Here is a 21608-nt window from a genome sequence, read left to right on the forward strand (position 1 = left end):
AGAATGTGCTCAGTGCTTCACGGCAAGCTCCTGGCCTGGAGCCTCGTAGGCAGTGGATGCTCAGTTTCCTGATTGATGGATGGAATAAGTGGATGGAACAGAGGGAGGATGGATGGACAGATGGTAGAGGAATATATCATTAGCATTTCTATTATCCTTTCTTTAATCTCTAAAATTATGCCATTCTAATTCCAAGAATTAATGGTCCAGCTACAGAGAGTATCAGGTATGTATTTGTTTTTATAATACGTATATATTATGTGTTTAAATTGACTATTAGCCAAAATATGAAGCAGGGAAGAATAATTAGAAAAATCACTTATCAGCATCTATCCCTGTTATACTTCTGTTTTTAGGCTCATCATTGATTTTAATTAGCATTTTCTCCATTGACTAAAATAGTTCTCTTGAATCAAAGAAAATGTTCAAATTTCAGAAACATATTTCACATTTCACAAATATATTTCAATTTCATAGCCTCACATTTAATAATAGGTGGCAAGACTCTCAAGTTCTCGTTGAACAATCAAAATACAAATAACAGACATTAGAGTTGCTGTAGGGTAAGTGTCTGTATGTGCTCTGACTGAACTCTTTTTTTTTTTTTCAATGTATTAGGTAAGTTTTTTCCATAAAAGAAATTACTTCTTGTTATAAACAATCTTTAAAATATAAAATTTCAAGAGACAAAAACCAACAAATGGGAAAATATCACTTTTATTTCCAAAACTCAGACTAGTGCTATTAGCATATTGGGGTATTTTGTTGTTGTTATAATTGGCATAAAATATTTATTAGTTTCAGGAGTACACATAACGATGCAATATTTGTATATGCTGCAAAATGAGCACCACAGTAAGCACCCATCACCATACAGAGTTAGAAAACTCTTTTCCTTGGGATCAGAACTTTTAAGATCTATTCTCTTAGCAACTTTCAAATATGCAACACAGTTTTATTAACTATAGTCACCATGCTGTGAATTACATCCTATGATTTATTCTATCATTGGAAGCTGTACCCTTAGACCCCATTCACCCATTTCTCCCATCCCATCCCTCACCTCTGACAACCACCAATCTGTTCTCTGTATTTATGAGCTTGGTTGGTTGGTTGGTATTTTTAGATTCCACATATAAGTGAGATCATATGGTATTTGTTTTTCTCTTATTTCACTTAGCTTGATGCTGTCAAAGTTGTTGCAAATGGAAGAATTTCCTTCTTTTTTATGACTAATATTCCATTCTGTATACACCACATCTTCTTTATCCATTCATCCATAGATGGACACTTAGGTTGCTTCCATATTTTGACTATTGTAAATAATGCTGCAGTGAACGTGGGGGTGCATACATCTTTTCAAATTAGTATTTTCATTTTTTCAGATAAATACCTAGAAGTGGAACTGTTGGATCATATGGCAGTTCTATTTTTAATTTTTTGAGGAACCTGCATACTGTTTTCCATGGTGGCTGCTACCAATTTACCTTCCCACCAGCAGTGCACAAGGGCTCCCTTTTTCTCCACATCCTTGACAACACTTATTTCTTTTCTTTTCTTTTTCTTTCTTTTTTTTTTTTTGATGATGGCCATTCTGACAGGTGGGAGGTAATATCTTATTGTGGTTTTGATTTGAATTTCCCTGTTGATTAGCGATGTGCAGCACTTTTTCATGTACCCATTGGCCATCTGTATGTCATCTTTGAAAAAAATGTTGATTCAGATCTTCTGCCCTTTTTTCAATCAGATTGTTTTTTTGCTATTGAGTTGTATGAGTTCTTTATATATTTTGGATATTAAACCCTTATCAGATATATGATTTGCTAATATTTTCTCCCATTTAGTAGCTGGCTGTTTCATTTTGTTGATGGTTTCCTTTGCTGTGCAGAGCTTTTTAGTTTGATGCAGTCCCACTTGTTTATTTTTGCTTTTGTTCCTTATGCTTTTGGTGTCAGATCCAAAAAAATCATTGCCAAGACCAAGGTCAAGGAGCATACTGCCTATGTTTTCTTCTAGGAGTTTATGGTTTCAGGTCTTACATTCAAGTCTTTAATCTATTTTGAGTTACTTTCATTCTTTTGCGTGTGGCTGTCCAGTTTTCCCAACACCATTTATTGAAGAGACTGTCCTTTCCCCGTAGTATATTCTTGGCTCCTTTGTCATAGGTTAATTGATTGCATATGCGTGGGGGTGTATTTCTTATCACTCTTTTTTGTAGTCTGTTTGTTCATTTGTTTTTCTCGTACATAGTTGAGATCATACTGCTTGGGTGATTTTTTTGCACTACTTAGTTCATGGAAACTGTAAAATATACCAGGGAGTAGGTAGGGTACCTTCTCTTGACACATCAGTGGAGTGTTCTCAGCAGTGCATCCTGGTGAGTGTGAGGAAGGAGAATTAGCTCGATGATTTGCCTGTGTTACAGAGTGGAACACATGCAATTGTAAGAACTAATAGCTGCTGAGGATTTCAGGTCCCTAAGTCCCCTGGAATGAGTCCCAGTGAGCTGCAGTGAAGGTGTGCGTGATCATCCACTGCCAAATTAAACAGTTCCTGGAAACCCAGGGCCCAAAATCCTGAAAGTGTGCAGGTTGTTGGATGACTAATGCTTTGGGTTGCTTTTTCCAAACTTGTGGTCTCGTCCCTTCCTTTCTCTTAAACCTCATGCCCTACCGCTTTCTCCAGCATCCTCCAGACACCGTGAACTCCATTCTCTGTGTTCTGTGCACTTTCTTTGTAGTTGCTGCCTGAAGCACTCCCTCTCCCCCGTCCCATCACTTTGCTTTTTGCATAGAAAGTTCCACGTTCTTCCCATCTCCTCTGGGTCTACATGGTGCTTCCTCAGACAGGCCCTTCTTGAGCTCCCTTCATAAAACAGGCCCCCTGTGCCAGGAAACCTTGGGGAGATCCTCCCCCTCCACACTCAGGCTCTATTTACCATTTGACCATCCTTCGTCTGGAAAAGGGGGCTGACAAACTGCCATAATGCCCCTGAAATACGGTACTGCAAGATTTGAGCTATTCCAGGCCAGAGATAAATTGTGTAATTACAGCAAGAGAAGGGAACCAAAATGTGATTGTTCTATAGAGATTTTTTTTTTTTTAACTTTCTCTATGTCATGAGAAATGAAGCATGCTTGCCTACAACTTTATGATATTTCTAGTAAGAGCAGACTCCCTCTCAGAGCCCCATGTGAGGGCAGGGAAGCTGTGATTGGACGGCAGAGCTGTCAGTCACTGGGTTGTAAAGGAGGGCGTCCTGGATCCTGTGTGTTGAGCATCTGTCCTTCGTCCCTCTGGGGGGGGGGGGCGGGGCGGCGGCTACCTGTGAGTGTAGGGGGAAAGGGGAACGGGCTTCACTGTTTGGGCTTTTGAAACAAAAAGGAAAAAATGTCAAAAGCAGTAAGCTAAAAAAATCAGTGTGAATATTATGAGATTGTTACTTAAGAAAATTCTTGTTAAACATAGTAGGAACATTGTTGAAAGAGAGCCCTTTTGACTGATGTCTGCTCCTTAGTGTTCGACAGCTTTTACTCCCTGCCTTATAAAAATAGAGCTCATTAATTTAAGTTCTGGCAAAGACAGGGGAGTATACCCTGGTCTTGGGCCAAGAATTCCCCTTGCCACCACCCCCATTCCCAGTGCCCCTCTCAGCTACTCTCCACGACGTCACCTGTGTTTGTCCCTCCTGGCCTTGTCAGAACTTGGAATTGTCATGTTGATCCGTGTTTAATGTCCGCTCTCCCCTTGGGATGCAGGCTTCCTGAAGGCCAGGTCCTGTCGGGCTTGTTTACCCCTTCACCCTGTCTCCCAGCCTCCCCTGGTGCTGGGAATGTGGGTGGCAATCAAATACACATGGAATAAATAACTAATGATTTAAATGAATCCATTTTTTGAGTGGATTCTTAAGCTCTGTCCCACTTGTTTCATTTGCGGAAAAGGCCTGACAAAGTACATGGGTTTCTGACAGGATCTTTACATTTGTTCAGTGAACACTTACTGAGTGCCTGTCACAGGTCAAGCCCTGGAAATGCCACATGAATAAAATGTGACCGATGTCCTCCAGGACCTCAGAGACAGCAGAGGGACAGACACACGAGTGTGTAGATAGCTGCACTTCTCTATGAAAGAGTGTAGCAGAGGTTGTAAACATGAGCCTTCTGAGTGTAGGGAGACGAAGCTAACTCACCTGGGCCTGAGAGTGTTCCCCACTGTGGGCTTTAGCTGGGTCCTCAGCGAGGAGTGTTTGTCAGGTTAATTAGCGAGAAGGTGAGCATCCCAGGCTGGGGACTGTCTGGGCCTGAGGAGGACGGCAGGTCCGGATGGTGCTGTGCGTTTGGGGGTGGGTTGCGAGTACTGCACCACGGGTTTGCATTTGATCCTAAAGGAGCCAGGAGCCCTCGGAAACAGGGGAGGCCACGGGGGAAACCCAGAGACAGTGCAGCGTGGGCAGAGGTCCCAGAGAGGAGTCGATGCTGCGGTCACACCGTCCGCCGTTCCCTGCACTTGCTCTTCCCATTAGAACAGCCTCAATTTAGAGTTCATGATGTACCCTTCATAGAGGCGAACTTTAGAATCGCATAGAGATGAATATTTTGCTAGAAATTGGTAGCTCTTGTAAAAGGTGTTTTTCAGATGAAGACTTTTTAATGTACTTTGATGGTGAATTTTGGAAACTTCGGAAAACCATTTTTTAAAAATTGTACCCAGGTAAATGTTAAAGTCACCACAGAAAAAAATGTCATGAGTCTTCTTGTGAAATGTAATTAATATTTTGGATTCTTCCAGATGAGTGAAACGCCAAGGTCTTTCCCCTGCCCCTCGTTAAAGGTAATAATGCCTCTTTGTCAATAGCTCATCAGAACAAAACATAGCCTCTCTCTCCCGCAGTTCCACGCCAGCCTTCAAATGACTTGTTTGAAATATTTGAAATTGAAAGAGGAGTCAGCGCCGATGATGAAGCAAAGGATGATCCAGGTAGATGCTTACGTTCTTGGTACCATTATGATGACATTTTATTGTTTCCCTCCATTTCATGAAAATAACTTTTAAATTGTAGATTGTTTGCTTACATCTGGGAAAATACATCATTTTGTTTTTTTACAACTTGGTTTCCTCTGTAGTTAAATCAGTTGAGCAAAAATAATTATGAATCATCATCTTCTTTTTAAAAAATGCATTAAAGCAGCATTTAAACTGTGAGGAGGAAGTCCTCTTTTATGAGTGAGGATGTAACAAGGTCATGATTTGGCAACATGCGTGTTCTGTTTCTACAGCTGAGCACACACACAGCCGTGCTGAGAAAGGATCCGTGAGCTTTCCCTTTGAGCTCGTGAGAGAAGCTCTGGGGGGATAGTGAATGGGGATAGAGCGCTGGGTGCACAGAGACCCTGGGCACGAATTCGTTTCTGTTGTTGTTGGCTGGGGTCTGCTCACCTTTCTGGCCGTTTTCCTGCAGGTGTTCTGATGCACAGCTGTAATTTTGACCATGGGCTCTGTGGATGGATCAGGGAGAAGGACCGTGATGGGCACTGGCAACCCGTGAGGGATCCAGCAGGTAATCCAGTTATCCCGCTGTCTCAGGGCCTTGTTCTGCCCATAAGTAGCTGTGACACAGCTCTGTGTTTACTTAACAAGGAGGGCAAAGAAAGACTCGTCCAGCATTCGTATTCCATTTCTTAAAGTGAACTGAATTTATTAGTTATCAACTAGAATTATATTATGGGGAAACGAGTAGTTCATTAAAAGGCCAGCTAATTTCTCTCAAAAAGCTTGGTAAATGAAACATTTAGACTCATTCTAACACGTAATTTTCAAGTTATTTGTAGTGCCCCATCCCCAAGCATAAAAGGAGTAATATAGCAGTCCATCAGCCATGGTGGTGTCCCTGGTTGTTTTCTCAATTATGTCCTGTTTTTTAAGATTTGAGATGTAGAAGGAGACAGTGAAATTGCTGTGAAGTTGTGAACACCTCTCTGAAAAAAATTTCAATCTGGGCCACCCTGGTTGCCCAGTGGTTAAGATCACATGCTCTACTTCAGCAGCCCAGGGTTTGTGGGTTTGGATCCTGGGTGCGGACCTAGGCACTGCTCATCAAGCCATGCTGTGGTGGTGTCCCACATACAAGGTAGAGGAAGATTGGCAGAGGTGTTAGCTCAGGGCCAATCTTCCTCACAAAAAAAAAAAAAGAAAATTTCAATCCAACTTGGATGCTGGAGAAATTAGCTATAAAGTACCACTGCTTACTCCACAAGATTCTTATTAGAGGGGTGGATTTAGACATAATCCCTTGGAAAATTATCAGACTTTTAAATCGCACACTTGCTATTAATCTAAAGTTTTAGTGCTGACAAGATGTTTTGTCATCTTGTTTCAGAAAGCAAAGGTACATGTTATTGGGGTTTTCCCCTCCCCTCTGCAATTAAATCTTTATGGGCGAGGCCAGCTTAGTGGAAGGGTGAGGAGTTTGGTTTCTTTTTTGCTTTTTATGCTCCTGATTCCAGACTTAAGAATGAAAGCTACAAGACCTGGAAAAAAAGTATGTTATTTATTTTAAAAGCCTAGTTCTTAAATACCATTCCAGGTATGTAGATAGAGCACAAACTCACAGAAGCTGGCTGAGAGAGCATGTGCCCTGTTAAACCAGTTCTTCTCAGAGGTCCGTGTGCACACACAGCATCTGGACCTGGTGACAGTGCAGATTTTGGTGCATTTATCACAGTTCCCTGGGGAAAGCTACAGTCCTTGATGCACATTTTGAGTAGCAAGGTCTTAAAGAATTAGTCCAAAAATAAATTCATTAGATCCCGTAAGATTGGAATATTACAGATAGTTAAAAATGAAAATTTGAGGTGAGCTTTAAAAAATATGAATAGTCCATAAATTCAAATAGGTTTTTAGATTTATTTTAGCTACATAATAATTTTAATGCCAGACACACACACTGTACAGTCCCTCTCATTCCTGTGTTCACCCTGTCATAATTGAAGTTAACTCTGAGCAGGACAACGTTATTATGAATGTCACAGATCCCCGTGAATGAGAGAGAAACCAACATTATTTAAACCTACTGTAGTCCTGACTCACTTATCATCTCACTAATTTTATTTGACCCTCTTCTCCACCCTGTGAAGCAGGTAGTGTTATTTCACGAAGGACATACTGAGGCCCAGAAGGCCACCTGCATTTCCTAACGCCAAGAGCTAAACTGTGGCTTCATGCCCAGGCCTCCCTGTGCCACCTAGGCAGCCTCCCAGGAGTCCAGGGCCCAGAGCATCTGCAGCGTTAGTCTGGGGCTCAGCCTCGCAGGGGTCCAGGGCCCAGAGCATCTGCAGCATTAGTCTGGGGCTCAGCCTCGCAGGCGTCCAGGGCCCAGAGCATCTGCAGCGTTAGTCTGGGGCTCAGCCTCGCAGGGGTCCAGGGCCCAGAGCATCTGCAGCGTTAGTCTGGGGCTACCTCAGGTCTCAGATCTGATGGACGCTGACCGAAGGGAGTCTGGTGCAGAGGAGGGAGTTTTAGAGGCCATGTGTGAATAATGGTTGTGGTCACAATGAATAACTCTTTCAAGTGAAGTACACTGGAGAGAGCAATTCACACTGAACACAGAAGAATTCACTACACTTCTGTGTAGACAGTCTATGTAAAATACTTGAGTTTTAGAATTTAAATACTATATTTTAAAACCAATTTAGCACTTTTCAAGACTATTATCACATATTCAACTTGGCCTCCCATAGAAAAATGAGAAGATTTGAAATTAGAATAGTAGACAGAAAAGTTTGACATGGTCATTTGGCTGTGATAGTACAGAACAGATGGAAACAAGTGGTCGCCTGGGTGACTGGGTAACTCCTGGCGATTGGCTCTGACCCCGGAGGCATGCTCTTCTGGGGTTGCTCTGGGTGTTTACTGACAACTTGAATGAACTGGATGTCAGACTTGGATATTGAAGGCATACTAACCAAACTGTGGATGACTCCAAGCCAGAGGAGGAGTGACCGTGTGTGCCGACACAACCAGCTTCCGGAGGTTAGCTCAGTGGTCACGCTGTGGGGATGCGTACAAGGTATGGCTCATGGTCTGGAAACCAACTATGCAGCTGTGGGAGGGGAGATGCGACTTAGCAGGAGGTGAGAGACTTCAGTGTTAGTGGGCAGTGAAATCAGGGTGTGAACCCTGTGTCATGGCTGCCAAAGAGTTGGGTCAGTTCCATAGAAATATGGTATGTTTTCCAGAATGGAAAATACACCTTGGTGGGTTCTTTCTAGTCTGAGAAGAATAGAGAGAAGTGTAGCTCGCTTAGGAGAGAATGACCTGGATTTCCACAGATGGAGAAACCAGAGTGCTGAGCCTGGAGAAGAAATAATGGGGCAGCTGCTTTTCAAATACTTGAACGACAACATCTCTCACAGTTGTTCTGTGACCACAAGGGGATGAGAAGTCGGATCAGTAGGTGAAACCCACAGGGAGCTGGATTTTTGTTCACTCTCAGAAGGAACTTCCCTATAGTCAGAGCTGTCTAAAAAGAGATCAGGCTGACATGTGTTGACGCACATAATCCATAACCAATCTAATGAAAATTTTGGTGAGTTTATTCTGAGCTAAAATGTGAGGACCATGGCCTGGGGCCTTTCTTCCCAAAGAAGAAAGGGCACCAAAGAAGTCAGGTGTACAGAGTGGTTATATACCCCCTAAGAGGATGTTTCACATATGACTGAAATGTCCCTTTTACAATAGTCTCGAGACTGCTCTGTCGGCACAGCGATTGATGGAAACCGCAGGTAGGTCTGCTGTCTCGGTGGACACAGCAGGGTGGCAGGTCTGTTGTCTCAAGCTGGGTGGTCACAGGTGAGCACAGCAATCAGTTCCTAGCCTAAGGAATGATGCTTATCCTTAAGGAAATGCCAAGGTGGGGGAATTTTCACCTTTATTTTAAGGGCATTTGTGCTTGTCTTTGGGACATAGGAAATGCTTAAGGAGATATACAATGTGTGCTCAATGGCCATATCAGGCCCTTTTGGAAAAACAAAGGCAGGCCAAATTAGGTTTACACCAGCTGGCTTCCTCATATGCTCCAATATATCCCACTGCTTGTCGTTTCTATTTGTCACATGGAAGTAGGGAGCTCTTTGTCGGTGGAGGTGTTCGACTGGGTGACATGTGGCTTGATGTTGTTTTGAGCAGTGGAAAAGGGTTGGATTAGAAAACCTCTTACAGGGGCTCTGAGCCTCTGACTTAGAATGGTATGTCCTGGGTAATTCCAAAGAGATCTGTGGGTGGCAGGGTTCTAGCCAGGAGAACGGATCGGGAGACCAAAGGATGCAGAGAGCTGAAAGAAGGGGCAGGAGTGCACGGCCTCTGTCAGGGTCAGCTGCAGGCAGGGCCCTGCAACGTGTGTTGGGGAATTCTAGCCCTAAGCTGGTGGAAAAAAAGGAATAAAGCTTACTTTCTCTTGCCTAGTTTTCTTCTAGGAAGGTCCAGTGGAATTGTGTGTATGTGTGTGTGCGTGTGCATTGCATGCAGAGGCCAGAGAAGAATATAAGCAATTTAAGAAATTTCTGTGTATTACCTAATTACCAAACTAATTGTTGAGTTGTTTCTCTATAGATTATACCATTTATAAAGGAACATGTTTGGGTTTCCAGTTGTGACTGATTTTAATGTTGTGCATTTTTATCCAAGATCCAGATTTTCAAATATTCTTATATGCTAATATCTCTAAGAAAACCCTTAGTAAATAAACTTACAACCTTGAGAAACAGCTGCAAAATAAGTGCACACGCTAGCTGCCCTTGCTGGTGCTCATTCAGTTTTGTTCATCACAATCAGTCTTGAATTTAATTGTGATATAGTGAGAGCAATACATTCCTCTCAGGAATGGAAAATCGTGCTGCCCCCAGACATGGTGATGCATGGTGTAGCTGTGGGCTGAGGACATACAGGCTGGACCTGGGGCCCTTCCCCTGGAACCCTGGCTTCTGGGGTTAAAGGCAACTGACCAGTGCTGTCTGCTGCTGATGGCTTCAAGGAATTCACTTAAATGCATGATGAATATGCCAGCGCATACATACAAGTATGTCTAGCGCAGCATTAAAAACCTTATTTTGAAGTACACGTAAATGGAAAAATAAATCAACCTTGAAAATAAAAGCCACCTCCCAGCCCGGGCCCCCAGTTGCCCTCCCCAGTTTCTCTGTTACCTTTCCAGAAATATGTTCTGCACAGCAGCACCCTCTTCTGTATCGCGCTTTTCTCACTCAACAGTATTATCTTAAATGTTAACACAAAGAACAAGGACTTTGAAGCCAGAATGCCTGGGCTGAAACCCAGCATCACTTACTAGCTTTGGCCTTGAGCTAGTTACTTAAATGGGGTAATCAGTAGTATCTACCAAACGTACCTAAAGCCTGGAGTTACCATTAAGATAGTATTCGCCATTGCCGTTGGAGATTGTCCCCGGTCAGGACCCACAGCACCCTCACTCTCATGCACGGCGCTCCCTCCACCTCTCCTCACCTGTGCACAGTGCATCAGCCAGCATCCACTGAGGGACGTTCAGGTCTCCAGCCTCTTGCCAGTTCAGACGAGGCTGCAGCAAGTAACCTTGGACAGGCTCATATATGTTTGAATATATCTGGAGGATAAATTCCTAGGTGAATAATTTCTTGGTCAAAGGGAATTTGCATTTTGAATTTTGATAGATTTTACTGACTTGCCCTTTATAAGGGTTGCAGCAACTTATGCTCCCACTGACAATATTTAAGAACTATCCCCAACATAGATATTAAACTATTTTATCTTTGCCACACTTAATAGGTGACGAGGCATCTCATTTTAGTTAACATTTCTTTTATTGTGAAAAGTTGACCATCTTTTCATATATTTAAAGTCATTTTTTCTGTGATCCCTTTCATTTTTCTTTTGTGTTCTTTTTATTATTGATTTGTAAAAGTTCTTTATGTAAAAAGGAAACTTGGGGGGGCCAGCCCTGTGGCCGAGTGGTTAAATTCATGCGCGCTGCTTCTGCAGCCCAGGGTTTCCTGGTTCGGAACCTGGGCATGGACCTGGCACCACTCGTCAGGCCACGCTGAGGTGGCGTCCCACATAGCGCAACCAGAGGCAATCACAACTAGAATATACAACTGTGTACTGGGGGCTTTGGGGAGAAGGAGAGGAAGGAAAAAAAGAAGATTGGCAACAGTTGTCAGCTCAGGTGCCAATCTTTAAAAAAAGATGAAACTTGGCCCTTTTTCACGTGTGCAAATATTTTTTTTTTGCTTGTCTTAGTATTTTATGGTATTTTTATCTTAAAACGAAAATTTGGAAACAACTTACATATTCTTCAACAAGAAATTGGTTAAATTATTAATGGTATACTTGCATCTATGAAAAATGTTGACATAGAAAACTGGCTGTGACATATTTATTGAAAAAAGTTTTATAACACTGAGAAAAATCTTCATATTCATGTGCATTTTTGTGTGTGCATTTACATAGGAAAAGTTCAGAAATCACAATGTTAGTAGTTATCTTTGGGTTTGGGGATTATGGTTTATTTAAACTCTTTATGCTTTTCTATTGTATCTTTTTTCCTGTGTGCATGCACCACTTCTTTTTTTGTTTGTTTTTTTTGAGGAAGATTAGCCCTGAGCTAACTGCTGCCAATCCTCTCTTTTCGCTGAGGAAGACTGGCCCTGAGCTAACATCTATGCCCATCTTCCTCTACTCTATATGTGGGACGCCTACCACAGCATGGCGTGCAGAGTGGTGCCACATCTGCACCCGGGATCCAAACTGGCAAATCCCAGGCAGCCAAAGTGGAACATGCACACTTAACCACTGCGCCACCGGGCCAGCCCCACACCACTTCTTTTATAAGAAAAAAATTAAGCTATTTGCACTTAGGAGTAAATACCAGCAGACCATCATTATCTTAGTTATAGCTGGGCTAGTTTCTCAGCCAGGCCCCAAAATAAAAACCACGTCACTGCAAACTCCCCTCATTTCCTTTGACTTCACGGTTAACAGGTAAAGTAATGGACATTATGTTACTCCGTAAATTGAAAGCTACATTCCACAGGGCTTAATCTTGTTTTCTTAAAACTTGCAGGTTAACTGTAATAACCTTATATCTTGTTCTTAACGAAAATACCTGTGATGATTCAAAAGCTCACTTACAGGGAGACATTTAAAATCCATCTAAATATTTTGGCCCAAAATATTGTTTGCATTAATTTAGGGGCCTGGGGGCAGAAGGAGGATAAGGAAATGTTGTGTATGCGTGTGTTTTCGGTGAGTCAAGTACATGAGTCAAGGACGTATTTTTCCTGCAGTTTTTTGCTGTATTCTTAGAACATCATTTATTCAACAAACGGCATTAAACACCTACATATGCGAGGAATGCTGGTTTGGGAGAGAAACAGTAAACCAGTGAATCTGGTCTGGGAGCAGCAGGTGCTGAAGAGGGGGTCAGGCAGTTCTGACCTCAAACCACTATTCTGCCACTTCCTGGCTGGGTGACACCTTGGGTGACTTCGCCCTTCTAGGCCTCAGCTTCCCGAAAACAAGCCTAAGAGGTGTTCACTTCGAGGGCTTGGTAGCAGCGTTAGATGAGATGCTCCCCAGAGGGCGGTTGCCGCAGAGCGTGGCATGTTGTTAGTGCACAGAAAGCACCTGTTTGGTCCTATGACAGCTCAGGGGGGTACTTGGGAGAGACGTCGCCTGAAGAGGAGGAGGACATCCCAACCCTTATCGTGTCTTGTACGGATTAGGTATAAACAAGAAATGGTGGTTTATCTTTTCACTGGAAATCAAGTGGGGTTCCTCCCGCCACATCCGTGGGTGCAGTGTTGCCCACATTTTTCCTGTGGCCCCGTCAGTGTTGGAGCACACGTGTTGCTCAGCTGGCCGCGCTGCGGCAGCCGAGGGGGCGCCGTCTGTACCTGGGCTGAGTTCAGACGGCTGCGCGCAGCTTTCCCCCCGGAGAAGCGGCCTCCGCCAGCGCCGCTGAGCCCGTCTCCCCTCCATTGCGGTTCCTCTAACCGGGAAGCACCTGTAGCCCAGGGGCCTGAGGACATCAGCAAAGCCACCTGTCCGGAGCAAAGGTTGAGTAACGTCTTGTGCTCATATGTATGTAATAGAAAACTTACATATCGTTGTCGGTCATGTCATGGATTTAGCACAAAAATGTCTTCAATTACTTACCTCCGAATAAAGTTGGTGCTCCGGGACGACGTGGAGCGGCTCCAGGAGACCTCTGCGTCTCCCTGAGGCTGGGCGTGCTGCAGTGAGAGAAACCAGGCCAACTCCGGTTCTTCTAAAGGACTCCTCTCTCTCTAGAGATTTTTAAAAGTAAGAAGTAGAGGGAGAGGAAACATCTAGTGCCCTTTAACTCGCCAGCTGTTCTAGTGTCGCAAGGTTAATGATCCACAAAGCACATTCTCCCTGGCAGCTTAGAGCCAACGAGCACACCCGCAGGCAGCGTGACATCCTCTGAGCCATGAGGAGGCGGTGGGTGGGTGGGTGGGGGTGGGGGTGAGTTTCTGTGCCCGTGTCCCAGCGCATGCCGCCGCAGCGTTCAGCGTTAGGATTAGTGATGATCGCGTGTCCTTGGCATAACCTGCGCCTTCCATGGACAGAGCGAGCGTTTTCTGTAAACAAAAACCATAGAATTTAAGACAACCGCAGAGTAAGTCACGTTCTTCTCCTTCAGCAGTCTGGAATTCTTTACAAATGACTGTCGTCGTTTGACGTTTCTTAGAGCGAAACCCGTGAAACCGCTCTCCCTGCCGTTTGTGCCGGAGAGGGATGCTGGCCCGGACACACAGCCTGCTCTTCCCTTCCAGGTGGACAGTATCTGACCGTCTCGGACGCCAAAGGCCCCGGGGGCAGGGCCGCCCGCCTGGTGCTCCCTCTGGAGCCCCTGGCGCGCCCGGGGGCCCTGTGCCTGTCCTTCAGGCACCGGGTGGCCGGGCTGCACTCCGGCTCGCTGCAGGTGTTGGCGCGCAGACACGGGGCGCACGCGGCGGCCCTGTGGGGAAGGAACGGCGGCGGCGGCTGGAGGCGGACGCACATCACCTTGCGCGGGGCTGACGTCAAGAGCGTAAGTAGGACCCCAAGGCGGCAGGACCTGGACGGGGTCCTTTCCGAGGGGCCTCTGGGTCTGCTGGGCAGAGCCTGCTCTTTGTGAACGCGCAGAGGACGGTGTTGAACCGGGCACGAGGACTCCGCTCACCGCCTCTTTCCAGGATCCCTCGTTGCTTCTTCATTCCTTCCTCACTGCAACCTGTGACCACCACCGCTCTCCCCACCGGGGGGAAATCCTCTATTTTTAAGGGAACAAAATTAGGAATTGAAAAAAAAATTTTAAGTTAATCCACAGAAACTTTAAAGGGCAGGGTGGCGAGCTGAACAGTACCTGCGTTTCCTTTTCCTTTGACTCAGGCCTTCACGCTTTTACCACCGTGAGTTACCTGGAAGTGTTTCTTCTTTCTCTTTTGAAATGCTTCTTTAAAGTCTAATGTTTTTCCTTTCCCTCCGAGATCACAGTTAAGCAGCCTGGGGTGGGAACCGAGAACAATATGCTTGGAAACTATTCCATTCAGGACAGGATATGGGAAAGCTTTGATTGAATGCACAAATTTTATCTTAAGTAATCAAGTCTTGGGTAGCAATAAAATGATCTCTAACACCCCCCAAAGTAAGGAATGTATTTGGAGAAAGGGTCTTCTTTATGTTGATGCCTCCAAAATGGTTGCTATTAAGAAATTCTGCATCTATGCCTATAGCTATAGTTTCCAGAAACTACTTTAAAAAGGATAGACTCCATTAATACAGCTTTTATCAGTCTGGGATTTTGTTTTACTCTTTGGATTTTTCTTAAATTTTTAATGGTTATATTGCTTGGAGAAATAAAACAAGATAAATCATTTCAAATAGTTTCAAGCATAGAAAGGTTTTTGTTTTTAAAGGAGCAAGGATGCTCTACAGAAGGTAAAATCACAAATAGTGAGTGAGCCGTCTTCACGTGGGTAGAACAGCTGCGGCTGGATTATGCTGGGTGGTTCCCGCCCATTTTACGCAGCAGCCCCATCAACCCAGACCAGGAACCAGGACGCATCTGAGCCAGGCGCACCATTATGGTCCTTCAGGTTGTTGCCTCTTTGTTTCGGCACTTTCTACTCCACCACACTCTTTACTTCCAACCTTGGACTCTTTGACAGAAGTGTCCACTTCATAAGCATTCCCAAATTGAAGGAGTCTATAGTTTAAATGGCTTCTTAAAGAATAACTGATTCTCAGTAATGTGGCCTGATGAAGTTTCCTGATGATTCAGATTTCTACCAAAAGGCAAGCTCAGGTGACCCTGGCAGCCTTGTTCTAGTCTCTCCTTCTGTTAAGTGAGTTTGCTATTTAGTTTTGGGGAAGTTTGCCTTTATTTTGCTAAATAAGGGGCACTGGAAAGGGCAGAGGAGGCTTGACCAGTGTGTGCATTCTCTCCTTAGGTCATCTTCAAAGGTGAAAAAAGGCGCGGGCACACTGGGGAGATCGCACTGGATGATGTGAGCTTGAGAAAAGGCCACTGCTCTGAAGAACGGGAGCAACCCCACAACTAGCAATGGGCTCCCGCGTTCCTCTCTCCTCTCTTCCCATCCTCACCTCCTGTCCTCTCCTCCCTCTTATCAGGCCAGGAGAAGAGTGGTCAGTGGGTCAGGAGAAAGTCTGGGGGGTGACCCGCGTCTTGCTGGCCTGCTTTTGTGCAATCTCAGTGAACAGTGACACTCTCCTTGAAGTAAAGGGCGTCTGTAGACACAGCCCACCACCTGTGAGTGTTACCTGCCCTCCTGTCTCTTAGGAAGGCCTAGACACGTATGACCTACACCATCCTTCACCCTGGTTACAAGGTGTTCTTTGTAGCAGATTGTGGGAGAAGTTTTCAAAAGAAATCTGTGCAAATGGCCATCCTGTCATCTGTTCAGTGTTGTACCATGAGTAGAACTGACCTCCCTGATGTAGTTGTACAATGTGTGTGTGAAATTGGTTTCTCCTCTTCACTGTTAGTTCTGGCCTGACCTGAACTCTGACTTACTGCCATTCACTTTGTAAAGAAGGGCATGTAACGTAGCAAGGTGCATTTATTCTTGTTATCTGTATTTTTCTTTTAAAGACAGTTATGTAGAGTGGACACGTAATCTGTTGTTAGTAGTAGTGTGTTTTGTGTAAATGTGCTATTAAGTAGTTACGTGTCCCTAATATTCACAGACTCTAGTTGCAAGGGAAAGGCAGCTTGTAATCGCTTGAATTAAAAAAATACACAGTGGCATGTCATCCAGTTCCATGACCTTGTGTCGGCAGCAAGAAAAAATTAGGGGAGGCGTCAGGTTGTGGTGATGATGTGGAGGGGCCAGTAGGGGGATGAATTTTTCATGGCCTTTGAGTTTGATCATCTGAAGGATAGTAAACCATACTGGTGGACAAGAAACTGCAGTTAACATATAAAACCCTCACTGTTTCAGGTCACACTTTAAAACCAACAGCTTTTACCATAACAACATGGCTCTCTCTGGCAAACCACAGGCAGCTCTGTAGAAGTGAAGGTTCTGTATGGAAGCAGGTGAGGGGACGCGTGAGGGAAGCTCCGTGGAAACAGATTTCTGTACTAATTTTTAAGTCCGTCTAAGTGTAGGCAGACCCAGCTCATAACTGATGTGCTCTCGCGTCAGGAGGGGATGGGAGCCCAGTCCCGCTGTGAGGTGCTGGCCGTGCTGCAGCGGGATGCATACACACCCGCGCAGCCGGAGGAGACCGGGATGCTGAGATGCATGAACCCCCGACTGCATCTCCACCCTGCAGACGTTGCCTTCACATTAAAACAACACATGACTCAACAGTCAGCTTACTCCCAAAGCTTTTTTCCTTTCTGATTAAGTAATCAAAATACTTTCTGCTGTTTTTGCCAGGAATCACAAAGATGATTAAAGGGTTGGAAAAAAAAAAGATCTGTGATGACAAATTAAAGGAACTGAGAGTGTTTGCCCGGAGAAGAGAAGACTGAGGGCAAGCCATTGCTGGTTTTCCAGTGTGTGCAGGGTGGGGATAGAGCACAGTGCCCCATGCTCTCCACATGCACCGAAAATAGCACCAGAGGAAGCAGGCTGAGGCTGGAGGGCGAGGGAGCATGTCCCAGCAGGGACAGTTGTTAAATTTGAATCCTTTGTTAAAAAAAAAAGTGATTCTTTGGTTTTTGGTGTTTTTTTTTTTTGATGCTTTAAAAAAATTTGTCTATTTAAGATGGCTAACGATGTTCTTACCTAAAGGTAGAGTAACAGATTACAGAATCTCCCCAAAGGTGTTTGTGTCCTATTACTATGTAATGACAATCTCCTGAACTAAGTAATTTGGATGAGGCCAGGATCTAACGCGGGCACTGCTTTCTTGGCCTCCTGTGGAGAGGGATCAAAGGGGAAAGCCCACGAAATGCTGAGCCCACGGAGATGTCTCTCCCTTCATGGCAAACCCAGCAGTATTAAAAGATAATGCAAAAATAAAAATACTATTTATTCCAAAAGAGAGTATGATGGACAGATATTAGTATCTCAGTAATGTCCTACTGTGGTAGCGTGTATTTTTTTTTTCTTGGTAAAGTTGTAACCCTTTTATCTGCTCAGTGGATGATATTTCAGATTTTTAAAGAGACCATAGCAAAGAACACAGCTGAGAGAGTTTTGTCTGGTACATTCTCTCTGCAACATGTGTGACGGCTTAATGTGGCTACTGATAAACAGGCCATCCCAACGCCTCTGCCAGGGCCTGCCCTTCACCCAATCGGTATAACTGTTTCTCTTATCACTGGAATCTCCCAGCGTCCACAACATAGGAAGGGTTTTTGAACAATAGGTACAATAGAATATCTTTTGTCATTTGACTTAGTGGAGGCAGGCAGGAGGGGGACTATAAATCAGTGGGCCTTTGCGCAGGGGCCAGAAGATATGGCCTTAGATCCATGGTTAGTGACTCACTTCCTTTTTGGTCATTTAACTGCAGGACTGAAGAAGAAAGGGGAAAATAATTGAGAATTTCACTTTTAGGTGCCAATAATACATTGCACTAAACTGATGGAAGAAGTTATCCAAAGTACTGTATGACATCTTGTTTATTATTTAATGTTTTCTAAAGTGAAAAATGTTAGTGATTTTCCAAACAGCCAAATAAAAATAATTCTTTGTAAATAAAACACTTAATATCAGTTGTCAGTTTCTTGTTGTTTTGAGGGTATTTTGTCTGTTTTAATTGGGAGAAGAATATTGAGACGTTTGATGTTTCACAAAAGCCATCCATTGCAGACCCCCTTTACAGCGTGGAAGCCTGGGGACAGGGACGTTGCTCACAGCATCGTGCTTTCTAGGTTACAAATACGAGCCTCTTCATCAGCACGGGCAGGCCAAGAGAGCAGAAGATCACAGCACGTGCACCTCAGCATATGCTCTAGGTGTGTGATGTCTCATTTAGGTGTAAACATTTGCCTCAAATCCTTTGATGGAACGACAGGATAAGCTATAAATAAATGTATAAATATATCTGAATTATAAGTGAAAAGTCTTTTTTACTAGTTGATTTTGTTAATTTATGACGTTTTACTCATATTCCAATAACTTTTTCTTTTTAGACCCAACCACTATGCCACGGCCGGCCCCACTAATGCCTTTTTTTTTGGTGAGGAAGGTTGACACTGAGCTAACGTCTGTTGCCAGTCTTCCTCTTTTTTTCCCCCAAAGCCCCAGCACATAGTTGTATATCCTAGTTGTAGGTCACTCTAGCTCTTCTATGTGGGACACCACCTCAGCATGGCCTGATGAACAGTGTGTAGGTCTGTGCCTAGGATCTGAATTGGCGAAACCCTGGGCCACTGAAGTGGAGCACACCAACTTAACCACTCAGCCATGGGGCTGGCGCCCCAATAACCTTTCCTGAGGGAGAAAACAACTATAAGGACACAAAGTTAGTGAAGTCACACAGGATTAAAAGTCCTCTTGCAGAATTAGAAAGAATATGCCAAAGGTTTCTTTCTTTCCAATACTTCCTTTCCAGTAAGAGAATCCTTAGTACCTGGGAGACTCACATTTTGGGTAATACATACTTTAAGCAAAAGGTAAAAAACTACAGTTTCCTTATCTCTGAGATCCTTCCTAATCATCCCTAGGACATCTGAGAGAGCTCAGGTTTTCTGAGGATGGTAGTTAAGAAGTTAAACCTCTTCTGAGTTCTATTTGAGGTTGGGGGTTGGAGGAAGCAGGTAAGTATGGAGATCCAGCCTCCAGCTCACGGATTCACCTGACGGATTTTACGGCACTTGCTCTGTGCGTGACTCTTGGGTGCAACAGTAAACAGACTTCTCCTCAGTGTAGAGAGGAAGATGGACGTTTATTAAAGTCATATCAGCAAATGAAGAATTGCTATTCTGAAAAGTGGCATGTGGTACCTTGAAGGCTCTGAAAGTGTGGCGGGTTCCAGGACCTTTGCCCACTGATTTTCAAACTTTAACGGTCATGAGAATCACCTGGAGATCTTAAGATGCAACTTCTATCTTGGTGGATCTGGGATGGAGCTTGAGAGTCTGCATTTCTAACCAGCTCCCAGGTGATGCCATGTTGCTGGTTGTAGGGCCCCAATCTGAGTGACAAGGTCTTAATGATAATACACTGAGGGGTCTGGGGCCTTGGTTGACATTCACTGTCGGGCGGCCTAGACGTCCATGGTTGCAAGATCTACATTCACAAAAATTCACTATGTTCAAGTATAATTTCTCTTTCAAAAAACTTTTGGGTCTCCAACTAATAGAGGAAATAAATGGACAAATACTATTTTAAAAGAAAAAATTCTGGGGGCTGGCCCTGTGGCCGAGTGGTTAAGTTTGCACTCTCTGCTTCTGCGGCTCAAGGTTTCACAGGTTTGGATCCTGGGCACACACATAGCACCGCTCGTCAGGCCACACTGAGGCAGTGTCCCATATAGCACAACCAGAAGGACATACAACTATGTACTGGGGGGCTTTCTGGAGAAGAAGAAGAAAATTCTGGATAAAATAACTACCATCACGAAGGTATTCAACAGCAGATTTGAGCTGGAGGAAGAATCAGTCAACTTGAAGATGGGCCAGCTGAGATTATGCAGTCTGAGAAACAGGATAAAGCTTCAATACGGATAAAACAACTAGACACAAGATCAACAAGAAAACAGAAGACTTGAAAACTCCTATAAACCAACAGGACCCAACATGCGTCTATCGAACACTCCACCCAACAACACGGGAATACACATTCCTTGAGTGCATAGAGATCTTGATAGACCATAAGTTAAGCTATAAAACAAGTCTCAATAAATTTAAAAGGATTGAAATTATACAAAATATATTGTTCCATCACAATGGAATGAAATTAGAAATCAGTAACAGAAATTGGGGAAATTCACAAATATGTGGAAATTAAACAACATGCTCATAAATGACGAATGGCTGAAAGAAGAAATCACAGGGAAGTGGAGAGATATTTTGAGATTAATAGAATGAAAATACAACATGCCAAAACTTATAGGATACAGCTAAAGCATTGCTTACAGAGAAATCTGTATTTATAAATGCCTATATTAAAAAAGAAGAAAGCTTTCAAATCAATAATCTAAACTTCAATCTTATAAAACTAGAAAATGAGCAGAAAAATCAAAGTAAGCAGGAGGTAGGCAATACAGTCATGCATTGCTTAATGACAGGGATGTGTTCTGAGAAATGCATCAGTAGGCAATTTCATCACTGTGCCAATATCATAGAGTGCACTTACACAAACCTAGATGGTATAGCCTGCTACACACCCAGGCTATATAGTATTAATCTTATGGGGCCACCATCATATATGCAGCCCATTGTTGACCGATACATCCTTACGCAGCACATGACTCTAAGAAAGATTAAAGCAGAAAAAAAATGAAAGAACAACAACAAAAAACCCAGCAAAATCAATGAAACTAAAAGTTGGTTTTGGGAAAAGATGAACAAAAATTTATGAACACTTAGCTTGCCTGAACCAGCAAAAGAGACCATAAAATCAGGAATAAAAGAGGGGACAGCCTCACTGGGCTTACAGAAATACAAAGAATTATAAGGGAATACTATGAACAACTTTATGCCAATAAATTGCATAACCTAGATGACACGGGCAGAGTCTTAGAAAGACACAAACTACTGAAACTCAATCAAGAAGAAACAGAAAACCTGAATAGACCAATTGTAAGTAAATAGATTGAAATAATAAACAAAAGCTTTCCACAACAGAAAGTCAATGCCCAGATAGCTGCAGTGGTGAAATCTACCAAATGTGTAAGAAGAACGAACGCCAACTCCTCATCAACTCCCCAGTAACATGGAGGAGGAGACACTTCCCGACTCACTCTGTGAGAGCAGTGAATACAACGGTTTGGAGATTATTGCCATCTTAATATTAAACCTTCCCTTCCATGAACACGGGATGCAGCAAAGGCAGTGCTCAGGGGGATTTATAGCAGTAAACACCAGTAAATATTAAAAAGGAAGATCCCAAATCAATACCCTAAATTTATGT

General features: G+C 43.7%; 1 protein-coding gene across 7 annotated transcripts in view; it reads left to right on the forward strand.

Moving 5' to 3' along the window:
* The window catches only part of NPNT (nephronectin), a 75569-nt gene extending 57325 nt beyond the window's left edge, over nt 1–18244 (forward strand). For all 7 annotated transcript variants that reach the window (XM_044767442.2, XM_044767447.2, XM_044767441.2 and 4 more), the window contains 4 exons: nt 4891–4977; nt 5459–5557; nt 13845–14101; nt 15504–18244. In XM_044767442.2, the coding sequence (XP_044623377.1) occupies nt 4891–4977; nt 5459–5557; nt 13845–14101; nt 15504–15614 (554 nt within the window). In that variant the 3' untranslated portion in view covers nt 15615–18244. The remainder of the gene's footprint in view (nt 1–4890; nt 4978–5458; nt 5558–13844; nt 14102–15503) is intronic.
* The last annotated feature ends 3364 nt before the right edge of the window (nt 18245–21608 follow it).

The sequence above is a fragment of the Equus asinus genome, chromosome 3, assembly GCF_041296235.1.
Source record: "Equus asinus isolate D_3611 breed Donkey chromosome 3, EquAss-T2T_v2, whole genome shotgun sequence".
In the NCBI taxonomy this organism is placed as follows: Eukaryota; Metazoa; Chordata; class Mammalia; order Perissodactyla; family Equidae; genus Equus; species Equus asinus.